At 41.4% G+C, this 22,580-nt stretch overlaps 1 protein-coding gene across 16 annotated transcripts in view; it reads left to right on the top strand.

Annotated features, from left to right (window-relative positions):
* SUSD1 (sushi domain containing 1) overlaps positions 1 to 22,580 on the top strand; it is a 149,049-nt gene that overhangs the window by 114,798 nt on the left and 11,671 nt on the right. For 4 of the 16 annotated variants that reach the window (XM_059925311.1, XM_059925314.1, XM_059925301.1 and 1 more), the window contains 2 exons: positions 8,504 to 8,597; positions 8,922 to 13,456. The exons of 7 other annotated variants lie outside the window; for them this stretch is intronic. In XM_059925311.1, coding sequence (XP_059781294.1) covers positions 8,504 to 8,597; position 8,922 — 95 coding nt within the window. In that variant the 3' untranslated portion in view covers positions 8,923 to 13,456. Of the gene's footprint in view, positions 1 to 8,503; positions 8,598 to 8,921; positions 13,457 to 18,574; positions 19,092 to 21,009; positions 21,160 to 22,580 lie in introns of those variants that run through there. 5 more of the 16 variants (XM_059925312.1, XM_059925310.1, XM_059925317.1 and 2 more) reach the window with 3 other exon arrangements.

The raw sequence follows: 22,580 nt of genomic DNA, 5'->3' as shown, positions 1-22,580 counted from the left end.
AGGTTTCCCTCTTCACTCAAGCCTACACTACCACCTGACATGTTCCCTCCACAGTTCTCCAGTATTTCTTTTTCTTTTTCTGACACCAATGTACCAGTCTGATTGAATCTCTCATTCCTCTCCATTCAAACTGATGTGCCAGCTCTTCTCTGGATATGGCCCTTGCTTTCTCTCCTTAATGTCTTGCTCATACGATTATGTACTTACTTCCACCTGGATTGCCCTATAACCTTCCTGTAATTTCTGTTTATTACAACCCCTCCTGTTCTTCAAGATTAAATTCAAATGCCGTCTCCTCCTTGACACTTTTTAAAATTTCCTCAACAGGGCAGGATCTCTCTCCCTCCCTCTCTTTAGCCATTCTGCCATATTTTCGAGTCACTGGTATACTTGTTTTTTCTTACTAGATTTCATACCCTTGAGAGAGAGCATTTGAAGGGCTGGAGCAGTGCTGGCACACAGTAGGTGCTCAATCAGAATTTATTGAATTGAGTTGAATGATTACTGGGGAACCAGCAGTACAGTCTGGTGAGAAAAGAAGCATAGTGGGTGCAATACTTATCAAATAAGCCAGAGAAGATTAACATCAAGGTATAAGCCTAGTGTGGACATTATCTATGAATATGCTATGTGCATGCATGTATACACATATACACTCACACTCATTTTATTTTATTTTATTTTTTTAACATCTTTATTGGCGTATAATTGCTTTACAATGTTGTGTTAGTTTCTGCTGTATAACAAAGTGAATCAGCTATATGTGTACATATAACCCCATATCCCCTCCCTCTTGTGTCTCCCTCCCAACCTCCTTATCCCAGCACTCTAGGTGGTCACAAGCACCGAGCTGATCTCCCTGTGCTATGTGGCTGCTTCCCACTAGCTAGCTATTTTACATTTGGTAGTGTATATATGTCAATGCTACTCTCTCACTTTGTCCCACCTTACCCTTCCCCCTCCCCGTGTCCTCAAGTCCATTCTCTACGTCTGCGTCTTTATTCATGTCCTGCACCTAGGTTCTTCAGAACCTTTTTTTTTTTTTTTTTTTTTTAGATTCCATATATATGTGTTAGCATACGGTATTTGTTTTTCTCTTTCTGACTTACTTCACTCTGTATGACATACTCTAAGTCCATCCACCTCACTACAAATAACTTAATTTCATTTCTTTTTATGGCTGAGTAATATTCCATTGTATATATGTGCCACATCTTCTTTATCCATTCATCTGTCCATGGACACTTAGGTTGCTTCCATGTCCTGGCTATTGTAGATAGAGCTGCAATGAACATTGTGGTACATGACTCTTTTTGAATTATGGTTTCCTCAGGGTATATGCCCAGTAGTGGGATTGCTGGGTCATATGGTAGTTCTATTTTTAGTTTTTTAAGGAACCTCCATACTGTTCTCCATAGTGACTGTATCAATTTACATTCCTACCAACAGTGCAAGAGGGTTCCCTTTTCTCCATACCCTCTCCAGCATTTATTGTTTGTAGATTTTTTGATGATGGCCATTCTGACTGGTGTGAGGTGCTACCTCTTTGTAGTTTTGATTTGCATTTCTCTAATGATTAGTGATGTTGAGCATCCTTTCATGTGTTTGTTGGCAATCTGTATATCTTCTTTGGAGAAATGTCTATTTAGGTCTTCTGCCCATTTTTGGATTGGGTTGTTTGTTTTTTTGATATTGAGCTGCATGAGCTGCTTGTATATTTTGGAGATTAGTCCTTTGTCAGTTGCTTCGTTTGCAAATATTTTCTGCCATTCAGAGCGTTGTCTTTTCATCTTGTTTATGGTTTTCTTTGCTGTGCAAAAGACTTTAAGTTTCATTAGGTCCCATTTGTTTATTTTTGTTTTTATTTTCATTTCTCTATGAGGTGGATCTTGCTGTGATTTATGTCAAAGAGTGTTCCTCTTGTGTTTTCCTCTTAGAGTTTTATAGTGTCTGGCCTTACATTTAGGCCTTTAATCCATTTTGAGTTTATTTTTGTATATGATGTTAGGAAGTCACACTCATTTTAAACCTTCATAATAGTGGTAGGAAGAATTCTAATATGGCCTCACAAATTCCTGTTCCTTGGGGTACACCCACTTTCTCTCAGTTATTCATTCAAAGGCCATTCTAGTTGTTGCTGTGAAAGGATTTGAAGATGTAATTAAAGTCCCAAATAGGGAGATTATCCGGATGGACCTGACCTAATCACATTAGCCCTTTAAATCTGTGTCTAGAAGTCAAAGACAGGGGAAATTGGAGATTCCAAGGGAGAGATGGATTTGACATAAAGGTTTCTCCTGCTGGCTTTGAAGATGGAGGGGACCACGTGGCAGGGATGCGGGCAGCCTGTAGGAGCTGAGTGGCCCCTGGCTGATGGCCAGTAAGAATATGGGGACCTCAGTCCTACAACTGCAAGGAACTGAATTTAGCCCACAACCTGCATGAGCTTGGAAGCATATTCTTCCCCACAGCCTCCAGAGGGAAATGCAGCCCTCTCAACATCTTTATTTCAGCCTTGTAAGACCCTGAGCTGAGGACCCAGTCACAGTGTGCCTGAACTTCTGACCCATGGAACTATGAGTTAATAAATGGCTGCTACGCTAAGTTTATGGTAATTTGTTAAGCTGCAATAGAGAATGAATTCAATAATGTTGTTGACTCATCAGGCTTTACTTATCTCTAAATTAGTTTTCTACTTTGATCTCCTTTGCCATCTCCTACTCTGCAGGGGATTCAAGCAAGGGAACCCTAGAATAACAGAGAGAAATTTAACACACTAAATAGAAGTCACAGTGCTAATTATTTGTGCCTTTTGGAGAACAGAATTGTTGCTTTCAGGAAATGACCCTGCTGGTGTAAATTCATGAAAAAATGTCCACAGCCATAGGAAGTCCTCAAGATGTCACAAAGTCTGAGAGTAGGAATAGGGCCTTTCTAACTGGCTCTTCAATACCTGTGATATTTCCATTAGTGAAAAGGTTCAAGATAAGCCCAGGGAATCCCTATCACTCCTCCTTAGCACTATACCTCTTTGGGGAGCCACCCTACAGAGACTGGTGGAGTTTAAGCCTAATGGATTTACTCGCTTTAAGAATGAATCACAGAGAATCTGGGATATAACACATGGTTCACTCACTTGGGTTTCTAAAAGAATATTCTACAAGTGACTGAGAAGAAAAATAAGTATGGTTTCATGGCATGAGACCATGGAAGGGAAGGTAACCAGGGGATGGCAAAACTCTGAAAAATGTAATTCACATTGGCCAGTTATACATTTTCTCAGTAAGGAATTAATGTGGGAAATCCCTAAAGAAGCATGTGGTTATACCATGATTGGATTGACTCATGTTCACAGAGTACATATATAATGTAGAAAAAAAGACATATAACCAGGAACTGTTCTACCAGCAAGAATTGTGCCTGGAGCTACAACCCAAGTCATGTTATACAGAATGAATAAAGATGATTTCCCAGTACATACCTCGAGAGTAAGGAATAGTTGGGCTTCCTGCTAAGGGTGAAAGATGTCCTCTTTGATATTTGAAAACTAGAGAAGAGCTAACTGCTCTCCATACATTAAAGTCTTCTGCCATGGATGAAGCACTAAATTCTAGCAGGCTCATACAATTTGCAAATGAGATGGATAAACCACTGCAAGTGATCTTTGAGGAATCTTGACGAAGAAGTGAAAAGTGGGAAGACAGAGGATGAGCAAAGGGCATGGAACTTTGTGAAAGGGAGGTAGATTTTGCAAAGTGTGCATGATAACTTGAAGTCAAGGCCAGGCATGGTCTTTAAGAGATGGCTCTGTGTCCACCTGGGAGAAGAAGCCGTAGTTCCCAGCAGTCAGTATGGGAGCTATGCGCAGATTGGATGAAACTGCTCTTCTTTCTTCTGGCACAGAGTCACTAAATGGTCAGGGAACTGTGGCTAGCACAATGGATTTTGACTTCAGCCAACACTTAACAATGCCCGGTAGACAGTGTGGGGAAATGAGAGCTGGGTGTGAGCTTAGAAATGGCGGGATGACTACGCAAATGTTGCTTATTAATGAGTTGATGTCAAATCCAGGCAGGTACAGAACATGGGTCAGTGTCCACAGTCATCTTCAGCTCACCATCATCATGAATCAATGACTCAAAATCTATAGAGGAAAAAAAAATCTATAGAGGATGAAACTATACAGGACAAAATACAGAGATGATGTAGATGATCAACGTTGGGAGGAATACTGGGTAGACTGCATGAAACGAACAGTGGAGGAAAGCACCAGATTCTTTCCACCATCTCCAATACTGTAGTTTCTCTTAAAAACAAAAACAAAAACAAAAAAACCCTAGGGAATTTAGTACACAAAAATGGCTTCTCAGTGTTTTAATTTGCATTTTTACTTGTAAGAGAGAACAGTTGATCAAAGGTTTATCAATCATCTGTAATCATGTTTTATACATGATTTACCTTTTGATAGAATTTGTTTATCTTGCTATTGAGGTACTTGCCTTTTTCCTTATTAATTTGTAACACTCTATATGTTAACTCCCTGCTTATTAATTATTCTCATTATTTTACCCAGTTTTCCGTTTTCCCTTTAAGCTTACTTATAGTCGTTTTTGGTATACAGAAGTGTATGCTTTTTAATATGGTCAAATCTCTCATTCTCTTATTTTAAGGTTCCTGCATTAATAAATATGCTTAGAAAATTCTTGCCTGCTTTAATGTTAGATAAGTATTCACTTACATTTTGTTCCAATTCTTTAAAATTTCAGTTTAAGTCTTTAATCCATCTAGATTTTGTGTTGGTATAGAGTGTAAACTCTAGTGATCAAAATTACTTTATTCTAAATGGTTAGCCTATTTTCTCAACACTAGTTATGAATAATGTATCATTTCCCCAATGATTTGAAATAGTAACAAAAAAACGACAATAGTAATTAATAATAGCTAAGATTTGCCAATTACTTACTGTGTACCAGGCACAGTTCTAACATGTCATAACATTTATTTATCACAATAACCTCATAAGGTGGGTATTATGGTTATGATTCCCATCTTATTAAATCATCGCTCTGTGGGGAAACTGAGGCACAGAATGGCTGAATAACTTGCCCAAAGTCACACAAGTGGGGAGTGGTGGTGTACAAATATAGACTTGGCCAACCTGACTCCAGGATTCAAGCTTTGAAATTCTTTTATATACTTGGGGTTGTTTCTGGGCTTTCTATTTTGTTCCAATGTATTCATTCCTCTGCTGATACTGTGCTGTTTTAATATCTAGTAATTCAAGTCACTCCTTTAATTTTTTTTCTTTATTAATTTCTAATTTAACCAGAACTCCTCCTCCTGTTTTATAATATGGCTTCTTAAAAATGTCAAAGCTTTTTTCTTCTGAATACCAAAAGTAGCCAAACAATACATGCCATGTTTTTCTAGAAAGTTTCTCTCTTTTTTTTTTTAAAGAATCAATTTTATTTATTTATTTATTTTTGGTTGCGTTGGGTCTTCGTTGCTGCACATGGGCTTTCTGTAGTTGTGGCGAGCAGGGGCTACTCTTCGTTGCGGTGCGCAGGCTTCTCATTGCGGTGGCTTCTCTTGTTGCGGAGCATGGGCTCTAGGCGCATGGGCTTCAGCAGTTGTGGCACACAAGCTCAGTAGTTGTGGCTCATGGGCTCTAGAGCGCAGCCTCAGTAGTTGTGGCACATGGACTTAGTTGCTTCGTGGCATGTGGGATCTTCCTGGACCAGGGATCGAACCCATGTCCCTTGCATTGGCAGGCGGATTCTTAACCACTGAGCCACCAGGGAAGTCCCTCTAGAAAGTCTCTTGACAACATTTTCTGAGGTAATGATTTACCAGGCTCTTTAGCAAAAGATATGTTCCATGGCTGCTTTTGCTGGTGCCAGCTCCCCTGTAGAGTCTCCAGTAGAATCAAACTGCTCTCAACCTAGTTGTAGAGATCTGAGCAGTGCCTCTCGGTAGAACTCTCTGCAGTGATGGAAAGATTTTAAAGCTGTGTTGTCCAGTATGGTAGCCACTCACCACCTGTGGCTACTGGGCACTTGAAATGTACACTTAAAATAGTATGACTGAGAAACTGAGAAACTGAATTTTAAATCTAATTTAATTTAAATTAATTTAGATTTAGATAACCACATTGTGGCTAGCGGCTACTGTATTAGACAGCACAGAATTGATGATGAAAAAGTTAAGTAGCTTGAACTGTTCTCAAATGTGCTACATTCACTGCCAGGGAAATAAGTCATCTATATTTTGAGGGTCTCAAGTCCAGGGGCTATTTTTCCTCTTAAGCCCCTCTCCCCTTACGGTAACAGATGTTTGCTTTTGCTGTTTTCAGCTCTTCAGTGGCAGTGTTGGATTACCCAGGGGGAGCACTAAGCATATGCCTGGTGCATCGGTAAAAGGAGGGTACAGACAAATGAAATACAGTTGGCCCTCCATATCTGCGGGTTCCACATTCATGGATTCAACCAACCGTGGATTGAAAATATTCAGAAAAAATAATTCCAAAAAGTTCCAAAAAGCAAAATTTGAATTTGCCACACACTGGCAACTATTTACCTAGCATTTATTGAATATGTTGTATTTACAGCTATATACATAGCATTTATGTTGTATTAGGTATTATAAATAATCTAGAGACAATTTAAAGTATACAGTAGGTTATAAGAAAATACTACACCATTTTATGTCAGGGACTCGAGCATCTGAGGATTTTGGTATCCAAGGGGGGCCCTGGAACCAACCCCCCATGGATACCAAGGGATGACTGTAATTTGATATTCCAACAATGACAACTGCAACAAATCATCTGGAAAAATTTGGAATTGGTTGCACTCCCTTAAACTTATTCCATGACTTGGTGGTATTTTTATTTTTAATTCTATACATGCAAAGTCAGCCCCCCAAGATCTTCTCAATGGCTGGTGGCACCATTGTACAGATTTTTGTTCTTCCAAAGAGGAATTTGAGCAACCACAGCCTGAGGCCCCATAATCATCAGCCTGTGGAGGAAAGATCTGGGCCAACACCCCTGACTTCTGGGGGAGAACATGACCCACTCTGCTGCAGAAAGAGCTGCATTCAGATCTGCACTGGGAAAGCATGGTGCTGTGGTCAAAAGCAAAGACCCTGGAGCCAGGCAGCTTGGGTTTGAATCCTGGCTCTGTCATTTACTAGCTGGGTGACCTTGGGCAAGTTTCTTAACCACTCCATGTCTGGATTCATCATCTATAAAATGGGAATAATAATAGTACCCAGTGTAATAATACCTGGTGCTATTATTATGGTACCCAGTGGGTGGTTAGGAGAGGCTTTAGAACAGTGTCTGGCACATAGTAAGTGCTAAGTAAGTGTTTGCAAGTTAAAATGAGATCTTTAGTTTAGAACATGATGCCCTGACTTAGTCACTTGTCCCAAATGTACAACTCAAATGTGTGTTTTTTTCAGTTAACAGCCAGGGATCTCCCTGGAGTTGACATGCGATGCACCTCTGAATAGAACATATGAATGTCTTTCAAAGAGCTTTTACATCAGTTTTCTTATTTTATCTTCACGGCAACCTGCTGAACAGAGCAGGGAGGTACTACCCTTGCTTCCTGTAGGGGAAATGACAGATGACTCTACCCAACAGAAAGGATTTGTTTGCTATATTTGTTTTTCTTTTAAAGATTTATTTATTTATTTTATTAATATTTTTATTATTATTATTTTTGGCTGCATCGGGTCTTAGTTGCAGCACGCGGGATCTTTGTTGAGGCGTGAGGGATCTTTCATCGTGGCACGCGGACTCTTCATTGTGGTGTTCGGGCTTCTCTCTATTTGTGGCGGCGGGTTTTCTCTTCTCTAGTTGTGGCGCACAGGCTCCAGAGCTCATGGGCTCTGTAGTTTGCGGCATGCAGGCTCTAGTGGAGACGAGCAACCTTAGTAGTTTTGGCGCGCAGGCTTAGTTGCCCCACAGCATGTGGTATCTTAGTTCCCTGCCCAGGGATCAAACCCGCGTCCCCTGCATTGCAAGGCAGATTCTTTACCACTGGAGCACCAGGGAAGTCCCTTTTTGCTATATTTGATCACTGGAGCTATCATTTTTGGAGCAAAAGTCCAAATGACGTCAGAATGACATCTTCCTCGACGCAAAGGAAAACTGCCGGTAAAAATCGATCAAGTGTAATTGACTTGAGAGAGGACCAACACACACAACACAGGATGCTGTATGTGTGTGCCCAACAAGATCAGCTTTTATCCCTTGTAACTTGAATGTGGCCCGGTTTTACGCTTCCTTTTCAAAAATGCCGAGGAACGGTTTTTCCTGATGCCCTGTTCTCAGGGCCAACTGAGGGGGCACAGAGGAACTCTGGGCATTCTTGGGATGGTTTGTTAAATGGGGCCAACCTCTGGTTAAAACAGAGCGAGCACAGGTGGGTGTGCACCTCCGGGGAGGGCCGTGATTCTGTGCTCTGCGGGTTCAGCGTGTGGTTCTGTCCCGCAGATTCATCGCTCACGCTGCAGCAGATGGTAGGCGTCGGGCTAGGCTCTGTGGCTGTGGTGATTGTCCTCGCATTCCTCTCCTTCTCAGCAGTGTGGTATGTGCGACTGTCAGTTCTGAGGAATGAGTGGAATGGAGGGAGGGTGGGGCTGGAGTCAGGAAGAACAGCTGGGATTGAGGAGGGTCAGAGGGGGAGTGCGGGAGGTTGTCCCAGGCTCAGCAGGTGAAAGGCGTGGGTAACTCTGCACCTCAGGAGGGAGGGGCGTGCCCTCCAGTCCCAGGAAGAGAGCAGGGTCAGTGATGGCGCCCTGACCACTCACAGAGTGGTGGCTCATCTCCTGTACCGCTTCCCGTGCACACAGGGATGCACCGCAGGAAAACCTAAGTGTCAGTGAACTCTCTTTTCCTCCGCCGTGTCTAGATTGCCGATGCTGCGTGAAGAGGCTGCACTGCTGCTGGGGCAGATGTTATGACAGCTTCTCAGGCGTGTGCACAGAGGCCCTGTGTGTGCGTGGGCCTGCAATCCCATTCCTGGATTCAAGACGGTGACTATCTCTTTGGAATCCCCCAAAAGGAGGACACTCGGGAATTGTTGATGTCTTCCCTGCTGCACGACCAGTTCTGTGTCTCTGAACTTGAGAACCTTGACGTACAATGTAATATTGACCACAGGCTACAGGTCACGTGGGCTGGGCCTGTGTTCTCCTCTGAGTGACGCCGGAGAGTCAGCTCCTCTAGGCACTGAATGCAAGAGACTGTCTGCCTCTTCCTTTATAGCATCTCTGTCATTAATTCAGAATCCATTCTTTTACAGTAAGTAATGAGGTAGACTTAAGTGTCGGCTAGAATTTGACTTTATGAAGGAGGTCATTGTAAAGGCTAGAGATCACTGACAGGCAAACACGGCAAACACTTTAGAAGCCCTTTTCCGACAATTGGTTGACACACTAATTAGAAAGTGTGCTAGCCTGGCCACTCCAGTAAGTTCCCTGCAATATCTGTTAGGCAGTGTTGCTTTGATACAGTTCCTTTTGTCTTATATGTATTCAAAAGCCATAAGTCTTCATTCCAGTAAAAATATTCTGTTAATTTAGACAGTTCTCTTTCACATGAACGTTTAGAAGAGCCTTGGCAAATTTTTTTTTCACTGAACATTTCCTAAAAATGCTCTGTGCCTCCTTTTAGACTTGCGGGTGGTGTGGTAACAATGGGTTGCAACACTATGAAGCCCACGGCCAGAGTCCTGTGTGGGGAGGGGAACAATGCGGGCGACACGATCGTCCCTTTTATCTACAACGTCAGTAACTATGAGTGTTACTTTATCATGAACCATGTCCCGGACCTACTGTCAATATGCTGAATTTACAGATGGAGTGGATTCAATTTGACTTTTAAAGCCCGAATCAGTGTTCTTGAACTTTCCTCCCTAATCAACAGTGTAACTCCAAGGCTCAGCAAGAAACGAAGGGAGAAGAAGGATGGAAGCTTGTGGCTTCTCTAAGTGACGGTGGTGTCCTCCTCCGCCTTCTCCCTCCCTCTCCAGGCCTAGGGCATAGAAAGCATGGGGAGAGGTGGGGGGGCAGTGATATTGCCCAACTCGGGGTGCAGCATATATGAACGTGGTCCTAGAATTGGGCAACACCACAGTCCTGAGGAAAAGGGACAGTCTTTCCCACATGGTGGGCTGGTGTGTTCTCCACCGGCTCACTGGGCACCGGTGAGGGACACATCTGAGCAGCCTGGGCTTGTAGGCAGATGAGGAGACATGAGCAATGATAGGAACAGGTGGCAACTCTCTATGAAGCTGCTCCCCCAGGGAGATCTGGCCCAAAGCATATCCTCTCAACTGGGAAGAGTCAGAGAGAGGGAAGTGATACCCTGATGCTTGAGTTTTCAAGGCCAGCTGTCAGCCCTGGCCCCAGCCAGTACTGGGCAGTATTAGGAATAATTGTCCTTTGTCCTCTGAGGTGCCGTCTCAGTCTACAACTTAGGACCAACATGTAGAACACTTCCTGCTCTCATTCAGGTGAACTGTAGAGTAGAACTCTCAATAGACTAACACAAATAGCTTCCGACTTTTAATTTTTATGTGCAACAATTCAAACTCATACAGTTTTCACAGCTCTTGAATTATATTTGGAATCTTTACAAATTATTTGATTAGTATGAGGTAGGGTCTCTGATGCGTAAGGATTTTCCTCCAAGCCTCCTCTAACCAAAGAGAGAATCTGAGTTTCTCCCCCTTATTATTATTTTTTACCAGTTCTGTAAATACCATATGTTTCTGTAGTCCCCCTAATTTCAAGTTCTAGAATTAACTGCCAAAGAAGCTACATTTGTCCACATGGGAACTTAGCATAATTGTCATTGAAAGGAAGAAGTCCTATTTGCTTGGTATCAAAAGTTTCTGGTTAAGAAAACTGACTAAAGATGAAGTAAAATGTACTTCTGGGTACAGTGCAGAAATGTAAAAGCAGTTCATGAAAGAATACTGAAATAACAAAAACATAGATTTTGTCCCTTCCTCTAAATGTTCCAAACTATAGCACAGAGTTGCTCAGTGTTAATACTTAACAGAAGTAGGTGCTGAGCATTTGCAAGAAGGGTGCGCCATTTTCCTGCAGTTCTTTTCTGATCATTTTCTCATGCACATGAAGGTAACCTTAAGTTCTCTGAATTCGCCTGGTAGCTTAACCACAATACCGTCCCTTTTTTTCCCAAGTGGATTCCTGGTTAAGGCGGGGAGAGCATCTCAGGAGACCAATAGTGGGTCTTCCTAGAAGCATGCAGGGTCCTTCTGTTGAAGGACTGATCAGGTAGCATTCAGAGTTGGGTTATGAGTGCCACTAAATAAAGCTAGATCCTCAGATAGTGATGGAAGAAGGATCTTTCTTTTCCTTATTAACTGTCTTGGGGACAGGGTGTAGAGGCGAGTGCCAAGATCCAGTCTTGAGCTCCCTTCTAGACTAGGAATCAAAACTGAGGGTTGCCCAGATATGGAGCAGATTGTTCCCTGGCTGAATTTTTTTTTTTTTTTTTGGTGCCCATAGTTTTTATTTATCTCCACCATAGTTTTTGTTTATACATGTTCTTTCATTCCATCCTCACAGCAGTTCTGTGTGGTGGGAAGGTTAAGAGTTATCATTTTCCCATTTTAGAGTGGAGAGATGGGTTCAGACAGAGACGTAACTTCAATTGTTACTTTTACTATTATAGCAACTGTGTCTTTTTATACTTATCTTTTCACTGTGATATACCTTCCCCCATCACTTCTAGAAGGAGCCACAAGCAACCAAAATAGATGGAGGTTAACTAGGGGAAATAGGTAATAGTCCATCCATGACTCCAGACCTAAAATTGCAGCTGGGCCCTTAAGATTAAGACCAGAGCAAAAGTCATTACCTTGAAATTCCATAGTAGATTGGAATAAAGTTAGCATTTAAATTGATTTTAAAGGAGGTATAAAAGAATTCTCAAGGCTCCCTTTTTTTGCTAATCTCATATTCCGATTTCCTAACTCTTTAATTTTTCCATTCCCTTCATCAGAGAGAAAACCAGTGGGTAGTAGACGTCAATCAAATGGTGTTTTAAGGACCATTTGCCTTCCACAGCCATCGTTGGTTAATCTCAAGTGCCTGATTTTGGAGAGGAAAGTGGGTGTGGATTTTTCTGTGTCCATTTGTGGGCAGGTGATGCAGTGAGGCAAATCAATTTTAAAAAGTGTACATCCATTGTTTCAGAAAGAGAGAGAATGAATGAGTCATTCTGGTGACGTGTGTGTGTGTCTCTGTGTGTGTGCGTGTGTGTATCCATATCCATACTTTTTTGGCATAACTCAAGGTTACCAAAATGGGGTCAAACTAGGCATGTGGTTTGTAACATGCATTGGACACATTTTTCATGTCAATCATGATGGCATTAAAAGTTGGTACCATAATTTATTTAACTAATACTCTGTTGAGTATTGTGCATTTAGAGTGTTTCCAGATGTTTACTATTCTTATATATGTCTGTATAATTGTATTCAGTTATCAGTTATGCTAAATTCCTAGACTTGAAGTTGTTGGAATGAAAACTATATATTGTAGATTTACTACATATTGTCAGAGGAATCTCAGAAAGTTTATACCAGTTTATGCTCTCACCAGCAGGAAGCCTCAACATACCTGGGCATCGTTGATATTCTTAATCTTGATTAATCTGGTAGGTGAAAAATGACCTTTCAATGTTTTGTTTGCATTTCTCTGACTAATTTGCATGTTGATTGGTCATTTGTAATTCTGTTGTGGTGATGTGCCTTTTTTCTCAGTAGTTGGCTTGGCTTATATTGATTTGAAAAAGTTCTTTGTATTATAGTAATTTTCACTTTTAGTTGTCACATGTGTTGTAAACAAATTTTCTACTTTATTATTTCCCTTTTGACCTGTTTGTGTCATGCATTGCCACACAAAAACTTTAAATTTGTGTAGTCAAATGTATCAGTCTTTTTCCTTATGTATTTTGCCTTTGGTACCATGCTTAGAAGGACCTTCCAATCTCAAGGTAATAACTATAATTCAGCAGTTAAAAAAAACATTTAAATCTTTAATCCATCTGAAACATTTTAGTATAAGGAGTGAGGTCAGGAGGGGTCTTTTTTTATTCTTGCTAAATGGTTTAGCCAGTTGTTCTATGAATATTCCTTGACTGTTATTTTTTTCCCCTCGTGATTTGACTCGTATACTGAATCATATACTAGAGTCTGTTTCTGAACTTTCTCTTTTGTTCTGCTGATTTATTTCTGTGCCAATACCACCTGCTATAAGTTTAAAATAGGGTTGTTTTTTTTTTAGTATGAAGTAAAAGAAGTTACCACCCTTTTTCTGTTAATTCTCAGAGTATTCTCAGGTTTTATTATATATTTATTCATGTATACATATTTATTATATGTAAACTAAAGAATTATTTGGTCAAGTTCCCCCCAAAATCTTCATATTTTTCTTGGGGATATATTAAATAAAGAGTGCTCTTATCCCAGAACACAATATGTGTCTCCATTTAATGTTTGTGTGTGTTCCTGTCTAGCGTGTTCTAATTTTCAACTTACAAGGTTATTCATACTTATTTTTGGTTGTGTGTGTCTAGATATTTTACATCTTGTTATCCTGAACTCTTATGTCACTACCTCTGATCCTGCCCCTGAAAGTGCATCCCACAGCCTCTTACTGCTGGCACTGTTAGAGTTCTCTTGCCCTGGCAATCTGCCTTTTTTGGGAAAAGTCACATCAAGATGGCTCCTCCTAAAAAAAAAAAAAAAAAGATGGCTCCTCCAGCTCAGTTACTTTCCTGGGTATCTACTTGACTCACAGAAACTCACAGACCCTTGCCATGCCAAATGAGGGATTGCCCCACCATCACAGATCACTCCAGCCACAGACTTTAGTTTTCTTACCCATTAGACCCTTTGGCCTCCATCAGTGGAAGTGTGGCTTCTACTACTTTCCAATGTGGTTCCCACTTTTTTGCCCTGATGCTGGCCTGACAGCCTCAGCTTCTTGATCCTTGGGTTTCTTATCCTTGGAGTCAGGTACCAGACCTCTGTGTCCTCTGAAGTTTTAGGGGACACAAAGTCTCTGAGTGGAGGTCCCCTTGAAGCTCCTCTTTCCTGACTTGCACTGAGGAAGGTCCCCTTACCTCCTACCGTCATGGTGGGGGATAGAAAATGCAGAGAATGCCAACAGCTTTCCCTAAAGAACTACTTTCTTTTGGCCTTTTCAATTTTAAACCCCTTTATAGCCTGGGTATTGGACTAAGGGTCACAAGACCATTTGGAAAGCCTTCTTTTAGAATATGGGAGTGTTTGCAACCTATTATTTTCAATTTTTTTGAACTTTGGTTGAAACAAAAAGGGTCCAATTTGAGGCCAAATGATAGGAAAATACAGTTCACAGAAAAAGAAATGTAAATGGCTCCCAAACGTAAGAAAAGATGCTCAACCTTACTTTTAAGAAAAGTGCAAGTTAGTGAGGTATCATTTCTCACCCGTCAATGAGAAAGCCAGAGATTTAACAACACAGTCTCTTTTGAGGCTGTGGGGAAATAGGAACATAAACGTTGTTAGTGAGAGTACAGAATGGTACAACCTTTATGGAAGGAAATCTGGCAATATTTACATTGCCTTTGTCTTTAACCCAGCAATCCCACCTCTGGGACCTATCCCATGGATTCATCTGCACATGTTCCCAATGACACATGAGCAAGGTTATTCATTATGACGTGGCTTATAATAACAAAAGCTTAGAAACAACCCAAATGCCTCTCAGGAGGAAACTAGTTACATGAACTATGATCCTTCTATGTACACAATGTAATACCCTGAGTTGTAAAAAAGGAACGAGGAAGGACTCTACGCGTTGATATGGGGAGATCTTTAAGCTGTATTGTTTTAATGAGGAAAACAAGATGGAGAATAGTGTATATCATACGCTATCTATCTCTTATGTAAGAAAGAGGGGGAATGAGAATATTTATTCAATTTTACATAAACACAGGAATGATAGCAGTGAGTTGATGTAAATGGTTACAAATGGAGCAAGGAAGAATGGGGTGAAGGTGGACAGGGTGAGAGTGAGTCTTTTAAGTGTTTATCTTCTTATTTTGTTTTGTTTTTAAACATGTAAGTATATTACTATTCAAAAGCATAAAAATAAAATTTCATAAGGAAAAGAAAGTGTTCCATTTAATATCCTATTACACATGTGTCAATAAAAATATGATGGGTACTGCTTAGTCTCCTTCTAAACCCAAGACACTTAGATTTGGATAAGTTTGGTTTAATTTTCCATCACAAAATTGGTGGGGCAGCCAGTGCTGTCTTTTAAGATTTCTGAAAATTCCATGAGGGGGTAAAGGTGGATGTGTTATATTCCCATGATCAACTCTAGGGCCTACTTTCTGCTTCCTATGAATTAATTTAGCTGATGGATCATCTCATCCTCCTATGTGGGGTCCCTGTTCCCCCCTGCATCGACTCACCTGTGGAACTCAGCTCCTTTTCATGATTTCCACCCAAAGTTTCACTAAGGACTTGGGGCATTTAGATAACGTGAATGGAGAGTGTATTAGTTTCCTACTGATGCTGTAACAAATTGCCACACACTTGGTGGCTTTCAACCACACAAATTTATTATTTTACAGTTCTGGAAGTCAGAAGTCTGCCATGAGTCTCACTGGGCTAAAGTCAAAGTGTTGGCTGAGCTGTGTTCCTTCTGGAAGCTTGAGGGAGAATCCATTTGTTTGCTGCTTCTAGCTTTTAGAGGCTGCCTATATTTCTTGACTGTGGCCTTTCCTCCATCTTCAAAGCCAACAGTGTGGCATCTTTGAATCTCTCTCTGACTCTGACTCTCCCGTCTACCCCTGCCCCCATTTCATTTATAGGAGATTACAGCGGGCCTCCCTGGATAATCCAGGATAATCTCCCATCTCAAGATCCTTAACTTAATCACATTTACAAAGTTCCTTCTACCATGGAAGATAACTTATCCACAGGCTCTGAGATTAATACGTGGACATTTTTGGTGGCCATTTTTCTGCCTATAACAAGAGAGTATTATATTTTAGATACACAAATAATTAAAAGAGGATGTTAGTTATCTTTGTTCTTCGAAGTTTCCTTCCTTTCCCATCCCTTCCCATCTTCATTCTTTATCAAATCCCCTAAATTCCTGAAATGCAGAACAACTCATCTATGTCTTTCTTTTTTTTAACCAAAGTACTTTACCAAAGTAATTTTTTAAACAAGAATAGTTTCCTCCTTAAGAATTCTGTTGCCAGCTGTTAACTTAAACTTTATATTTTTGAAAAACTTCTGAAAATTTCCCAAAGTTTCTGAATGTTGAATGCATTCTTCCTTGTTTCACAGTGCTGATTCAGATTTCTTAAAATTTTTTTATGAATCTTTGGTAATGTGATTTTGGGGGACAACTAGAAACTAGAAGATGAAATATTTGAGAGAGAATTATAGCAAAGACTATATATGCTTTTTTATTTTTTTATTGCTGTGTAACAACTTACCACAAACGTAATGGCTTAAACTACTACACATTTATTATCCTCCAGTTTTTATGGGTCAGGAATCCAGGTTTGGTTTAGTTGGTTTCTCTGCTCAGCGTATCACAAGTCTGCAAGGAAGGTGTTGGCTAGGTTGCATCTTCATCAAGAGGCTTGACAGGGGAAGATACCCCTTCCATGCTTATTCATAGTGTTGGCAGAATCCATTTCCTTGTGGTCGTATGGCTGAAGGTCCCAACTTTTTGCTGGCTGTCAGCTGGAAGCTGTCCTCGGGTCCTAGATGCCAGTCATAGTTCCTAGAGGGCCATTTGCAGTTGTTTGCCAGGTGGGTTTCCTAAACAGACTGCCCAATTCATCAAGTCAGCAAGGACAATCTCTGAGTACAGGGAGGGCCGAGTTCCTCTTTTAAAGGGCTTTCATCTGACTAAGTCAGGCCCACCCAGGATAATCTACCTTTAACTAACCAAAAAGCAACCAATTTGGAACCTTAATTACATCTGCAAAAGCCCTTCACTTTTTCCATATTCTGTTGGTTAGAACTAAGTCACACTCAAGGGGAAAAAATTACACAGGCTGTGGACACCAAGTGGCAGAGATTATGAGGGTCATCTCATAGAATTTTGCTTACCATAAGTTACTAAAGAAAAAATCAGTTATAGACTTTAAATTCTACCACAATTTTTCCTAGGTTCTTCTGACAGGGCTACTTAACTTTATAGCAAAAGCCTAGGAATACTTCTATTTTCTCTATGGAGAGGTACCAAGGCTGCCAGGGGTGGAAGTGACCAATGGCCAGAGGTTTCAGGAAGGTAACTGGGTCTGGAAGACTGCCATCTCCCCTTGGACTGGTTGCGTTCCCTTGAGCAAGGCACAGAGATTTGGGGAAGGGAAAGAACACCATTTCCCTGGGTCCATGGGCATGTGTCCCATCTCCTAGCCTTTGGGTTAGCAGGATTCAGGATTTGTGAACTTGGCCTGCAAAAGTCTATTTCCGCCAAACTCTAGTGAGCCTAGTGTATGGCCTGTAGGGTTAGTTGCCCTATAGTCCCTGTAAAGGGCCATCCTGCGTCTTGGTGGGCTGGGCAGGGTAAGGCAACACTGACCAGGTTCAAGGCTTCCGGAGGGTGGTGAGAGCTCCAGGGACCAGCGCTGGAGAGCACAAAGGTCCTTCCCAGCCCCAAGACCCTCCATAACCAAGGACTTGGCAGTAGCTGTGTGCAGCCAAGAATGGCTGAGACAAAGGGCAAAGCACGTACAGCTCTTGCCACAAGCTGTGATTCCTTCTGTCCAAGGGGCCTTCCAGTGAAGAGTGAACCTTAGAACCTGAAAGAGGGCTCAGCTCCAAGAACCAGAGGGAATTTGGGTTGTCTTGGGATGATCACTGTGAATTGAGATCTCACAGAGATGAACACCAGATGATGCAGACACTGACGCTTTGCTGTGCTGGGATGGTCAGGGACAACCATGAGGCTTTCCGCCATGCTGCTTTCTGGCCAAAGAGGGGCAGAGCCCAGGAAAGGGGAATTGTTATCACAAGACCTAGGAAGGGGCAGCAGCTGGGCAGCGCATCTCTTGCACCGAACAAGGAAGACAGTGTCTTGGTCCTGGCCAGAGATTATAAACGTCCGTACTGCGTGTGGCCCTGTAAGGGAGATGGTGCACGGGGCTGCCAGACTCAAAGACTCCAGCCTGTCTGCAGCTTGCCGCCAAGGACACAAAACAGCTGAGTCTGACTTGACTGCCTGTGATCAGCATTCATGAGCATTTTTACTGGATTTCTTGTAGAAAATTAACACATAGCTATCTGGTCTGAATATCAATCTGAGTTTGTGCATCTGGAACAGCTCAGTGGATTAGATGGAAGCTGAAGGAACTCCGCAAAGGTAAAAGGACCAGCCCCCATACTGACCTCGTGAGACTGCATCTCAGTGTCCAGCTGTAACACACCTCTGGTGTCAGCCCCTTTCCCCCACTTCCCCTCCTCTCTGCAGCCACTCCTCTGACTTCCTCTCCCTCAACATGCAGGCTGCTGCTGAGACCCCTGCAGACCTCTGTAAAGAGATCACTCAAATCGGGGCGGAGCTAGAACAGAACTGGAACCTACACTGGAGATACAGCTGGGAGGGCACGTGAGTTTCACTGTGAGCCAGGCATGGAAAGACCAAGGCTTGTCACTGGATGAGACAGAAGAAACAGAGACCTACTTCTGGACGGCAGGAGGCGGTCTGCTTTCCTGGAGGGACACACAGTGCCCAACAGACTTGGGGAGTTACCTGTGTGTCTCGGAGGGCTGCCTATGTGCATTGGAGGGATACTTGTGTTTATTCTACACTTGACCTGGGACTGTGGTCTGTATCGATTGTATTGCACTCATAGCTTTCCACGCTTGGCTGGCCAGCTCATCATCCTCAGCCTCTGCCTGCAAGTGAGTTGCCAACTGGCCCTTTATTGTCCACCCAGCTTTCTTCAGCTTTGTCACCCAGGTCGTTGACCTTAATTCCTGGGCCTTCACCAGTTTCCCAAGAATAAATTGTTTGGACTACTTCTAGTCTGCTGCTGTGTATTAGCCTGCATTTTTGGAAACTCTGATAAAGTTTCCAAACTGACTTACCTTTTTTAGCTATATGACGCCTGCTTTGCATACCTTTTTTTGCTCTATGACTCCTGCTTTGCATACCTTTTTTTGCTCTATGACTCCTGCTTTGCATACCTTTTTTTTGCTATATGACTCCTGCTTTGGGTAATTGTTTGCTTCATCAACCACCATGCTGCATTCTGGTAAACTGAAAGAAAAAGAAATTGTTAGAACTGAGCAACAGGGAAAACCACGTATTTTGAACCGATGCTTTCTGAGTGGAATGAGAGCCTGAGACTTGAGCCTGAAGGAGAGGCTGCGTAGCTATGCTGAACTTTTAAGCATTTCAACCGAGAAGCTCCAAAATTCTCTGATCTTAGTGAATTCCTATCTAAGTCTGAAGAGATTCCCCAGGAACCCCACTCTGAGGGTGGTGATAGGCCACTAGAATCATTTAAATCTATGTTTATAAGATTTATAATGAATATTTACAGTGAAAAGAAAGCTTTAAAAAAAAAAATCCATAGCACACAGGGATGGGATTTGACACCCAATGAAAGAAATCATAGCTTAAGTTAGCCTGAGTTATACTGTGTTTTGGAAATGCTCTGAACTCAATACTTATGCCACGTACTCTAAGACAAAAGTACTTAGATTTTATTATTATTATTATTCTCAGGAGTAAGCTTGCTGAATCACCACAGGCTTTTTGGTTTTTTAACTACCAGTTTGCGGAATGTCACTGTCCATTTGGCTTGGAGTTGCTCTGGGTCCACCCTCGAGCCCACCTTTTGAGCCTGTCATTTGGCAAAGTGCATTATTGGTGGTCCTTCCTGCTAAGTATAGAGCTTGGTAGTGATTTCAAATTAGTGGGGAGTGATAGATTATTAGGGAAGTGTGGGAATCAATGTCTAACCATTTGGGGAACACTTGTTTGCAATAAATATGATTAACAACGAAGGGAAGCCTCTTGCACTGTTGGTGGGAATGTAAGTTGATACAGCCACTATGGAGAACAGTATGGAGGTTCCTTAAAAAACTAAAAATAGAACTACCATATGACCCAGCAATCCCACTACTGGGCATATACCCAGAGAAAAACATAATTCAAAAAGACACATGCACCCCAGTATTCATTGCAGCACTATTAACAATAGCCAGGACATGAAAGCAACCTAAATGTCTATCAACAGAGGAATGGATAAAGAACATGTGGTACCTATATACAATGGAATATTCCTCAGCCATAAAAAGGAACGAAACTGGGTTATTTGTAGAGACGTAGATGGGCCTAGAGATTGTCATATATAGTGAAGTAAGTCAGAAAGATAAAAACAAATATCGTATATTATCACATATATGTGGAATCTAGAAAAATGGTGTAGGTGATCTTATTTGCAAAGCAGAAATAGAGACACAGACGTAGAGGACAAACGTATGAATACTAAGGGGGAAAGGGGCAGGTGGGATGAATTGGGAGATTGGGATTGACATATATACACTATTGATGCTATGTATAAAACAGATAACTAATGAGAACCTACTGTATAGCTCAGGGAATTCTACTCAGTGCTCTGTGCTGACCTAAATGGGAAGGAAATCCAACAAAGAGGGGATATATGTATACGTATAGCTGATTCACTTTGCTGTACAGTAGAAACTAACACAATATTGTAAAGCAACCATACTCCAATAAAAATTAGTTTAAAAAAAGAATAAAAGCTGTTTAAAATCAATTAAAAAAATGAGTTAATAGGCTTACTATATCAATAACAAAAACTGTAAGATCCTCCTGCAAGGGGAAAAGAATGATCAGACAATTCACAAGTTCTGCTGTTATTTTTCTCTGGAAGTCACACCTATATTTTAATTTTTCTTGCACCAGCAAAAATGAAGCAAGAAATGAAGAACATAACATGGGAGTAGGAAGCCAGGTGGACATCAGACAGCTGATCAAAATGTTCACTGTCCAAAGGCTAGGTGTGATTTCCATCCTAGCTCACACAGCCTGTGTCTTCGACCTTTCTATTCCCAGGTAACGCTTTTTTCTTTTCTTGCCTAATACTACTCTTCTCTAATTGATAGCTTCCAATGGATCATATCTGTCTGAGGCATGTTTCTTAAACCCTAAGGAGGATTTGATGTGTGTCCTCTATCTGGAGTATAGCCAGGAAACTTCCCAGTACTCTTTCAAAGAAATGAGACTGGAAGTGTGAAATCTAGTCCCGTCCTGTTAGTTTAGCATTCATTGTGAGCAGACTGGACTCTTGCCCAGCTGAAAGAAGCTGACGTCATCTGCTTTCATTTGACCCTGAATTTCCCCTCTGATTGAGACATCAGTCCAACCTTCATTTCACAACACCCAGCAAATATTTTACTGAATGCCTTCAGTGATGGAGTTTCTACACTACAAGCAGAATGGCAAGCAGAAAGACAAGAGGGAAGGGGTGCAAAGAAGAGGAAGAGGGAAGGGGGTAGCAAAGGTTACTCAGGTAGAGTTTGAGCTGGACCTTGAAGGATTAGGAGGGTTTTATCAGGCAGAGAAGACTAGGAGGGAAATTCCAGTAATGGAAGGGGGGAGGGGTATAAGAATATGAACAAAGGCAGGAAATTTCACGAAGAGACATTAAAGATCACAATAGAGGGATGGACCAACGTAAGAGAGACATTACCAAAGTAAAAATGAAGGAGTTGATGGTGCATTGGATTGGCTGGGTGCTGGAGGGATGCAGGGAGGTACATATAAGAAGGGGAAGATATGCTTATTAAGCCTTTGAAAATAACATTTAGAAAGAAGAGAACATCTGCTACACAATTTGTGACTCTAATGAGACTTTTTTCCCCCAAACATACTAGATATTCATTTAAATATACTTCTTCGAAGTACTTTGAAAAACTAAATAAACACTTATTCCAGTGATGCTATTAGTGTTTGAAAAATCTTTAGAAATCCCCTTTGGGAATTGCCTTCAGAATTTGTTTATGAGCTACCAAAGAACATCAAGCAGTTTTATTACCTCACGGTTTTCTGTCTCTGTTTCTCTACATACGGTGAAAACATTATATATGCATATAAAACATGTATCATTAAAACTTAACCAGTTGGACATATCTTTAATTTTTTTTTATTGTAGTATAGTTGATTTGCAATGTTGTGTTAATTTCTACTGTACAGCAAAGTGATTCAGTTACATATACATTCTTTTTTTAAAAAATACATTCTTTCTTTAAAAAAAATTAATTTATTTTATTTATTTTTGGCTGTGTTGGGTCTCCGTTGCTGCGCGGGGGCTTTCTCTAGTTGCAGTGAGCTGGGGCTACTCTTCGTTGCGGTGCGCGGGCTTCTCATTGCAGTGGCTTTTATTGTTGCGGAGCACGGGCTCTAGGTGCGCGGGCTTCAGTAGTTGTGGCTCGCGGGCTCTAGAGCACAGGCTCAGTAGTTGTAGCGCACGGGCT

This window comes from Balaenoptera ricei, chromosome 6 (genome assembly GCF_028023285.1).
Source record: "Balaenoptera ricei isolate mBalRic1 chromosome 6, mBalRic1.hap2, whole genome shotgun sequence".
In the NCBI taxonomy this organism is placed as follows: Eukaryota; Metazoa; Chordata; class Mammalia; order Artiodactyla; family Balaenopteridae; genus Balaenoptera; species Balaenoptera ricei.
Note: the sequence above shows the minus strand (reverse complement) of the source record. Positions and strands in the feature narration are given on the sequence as shown.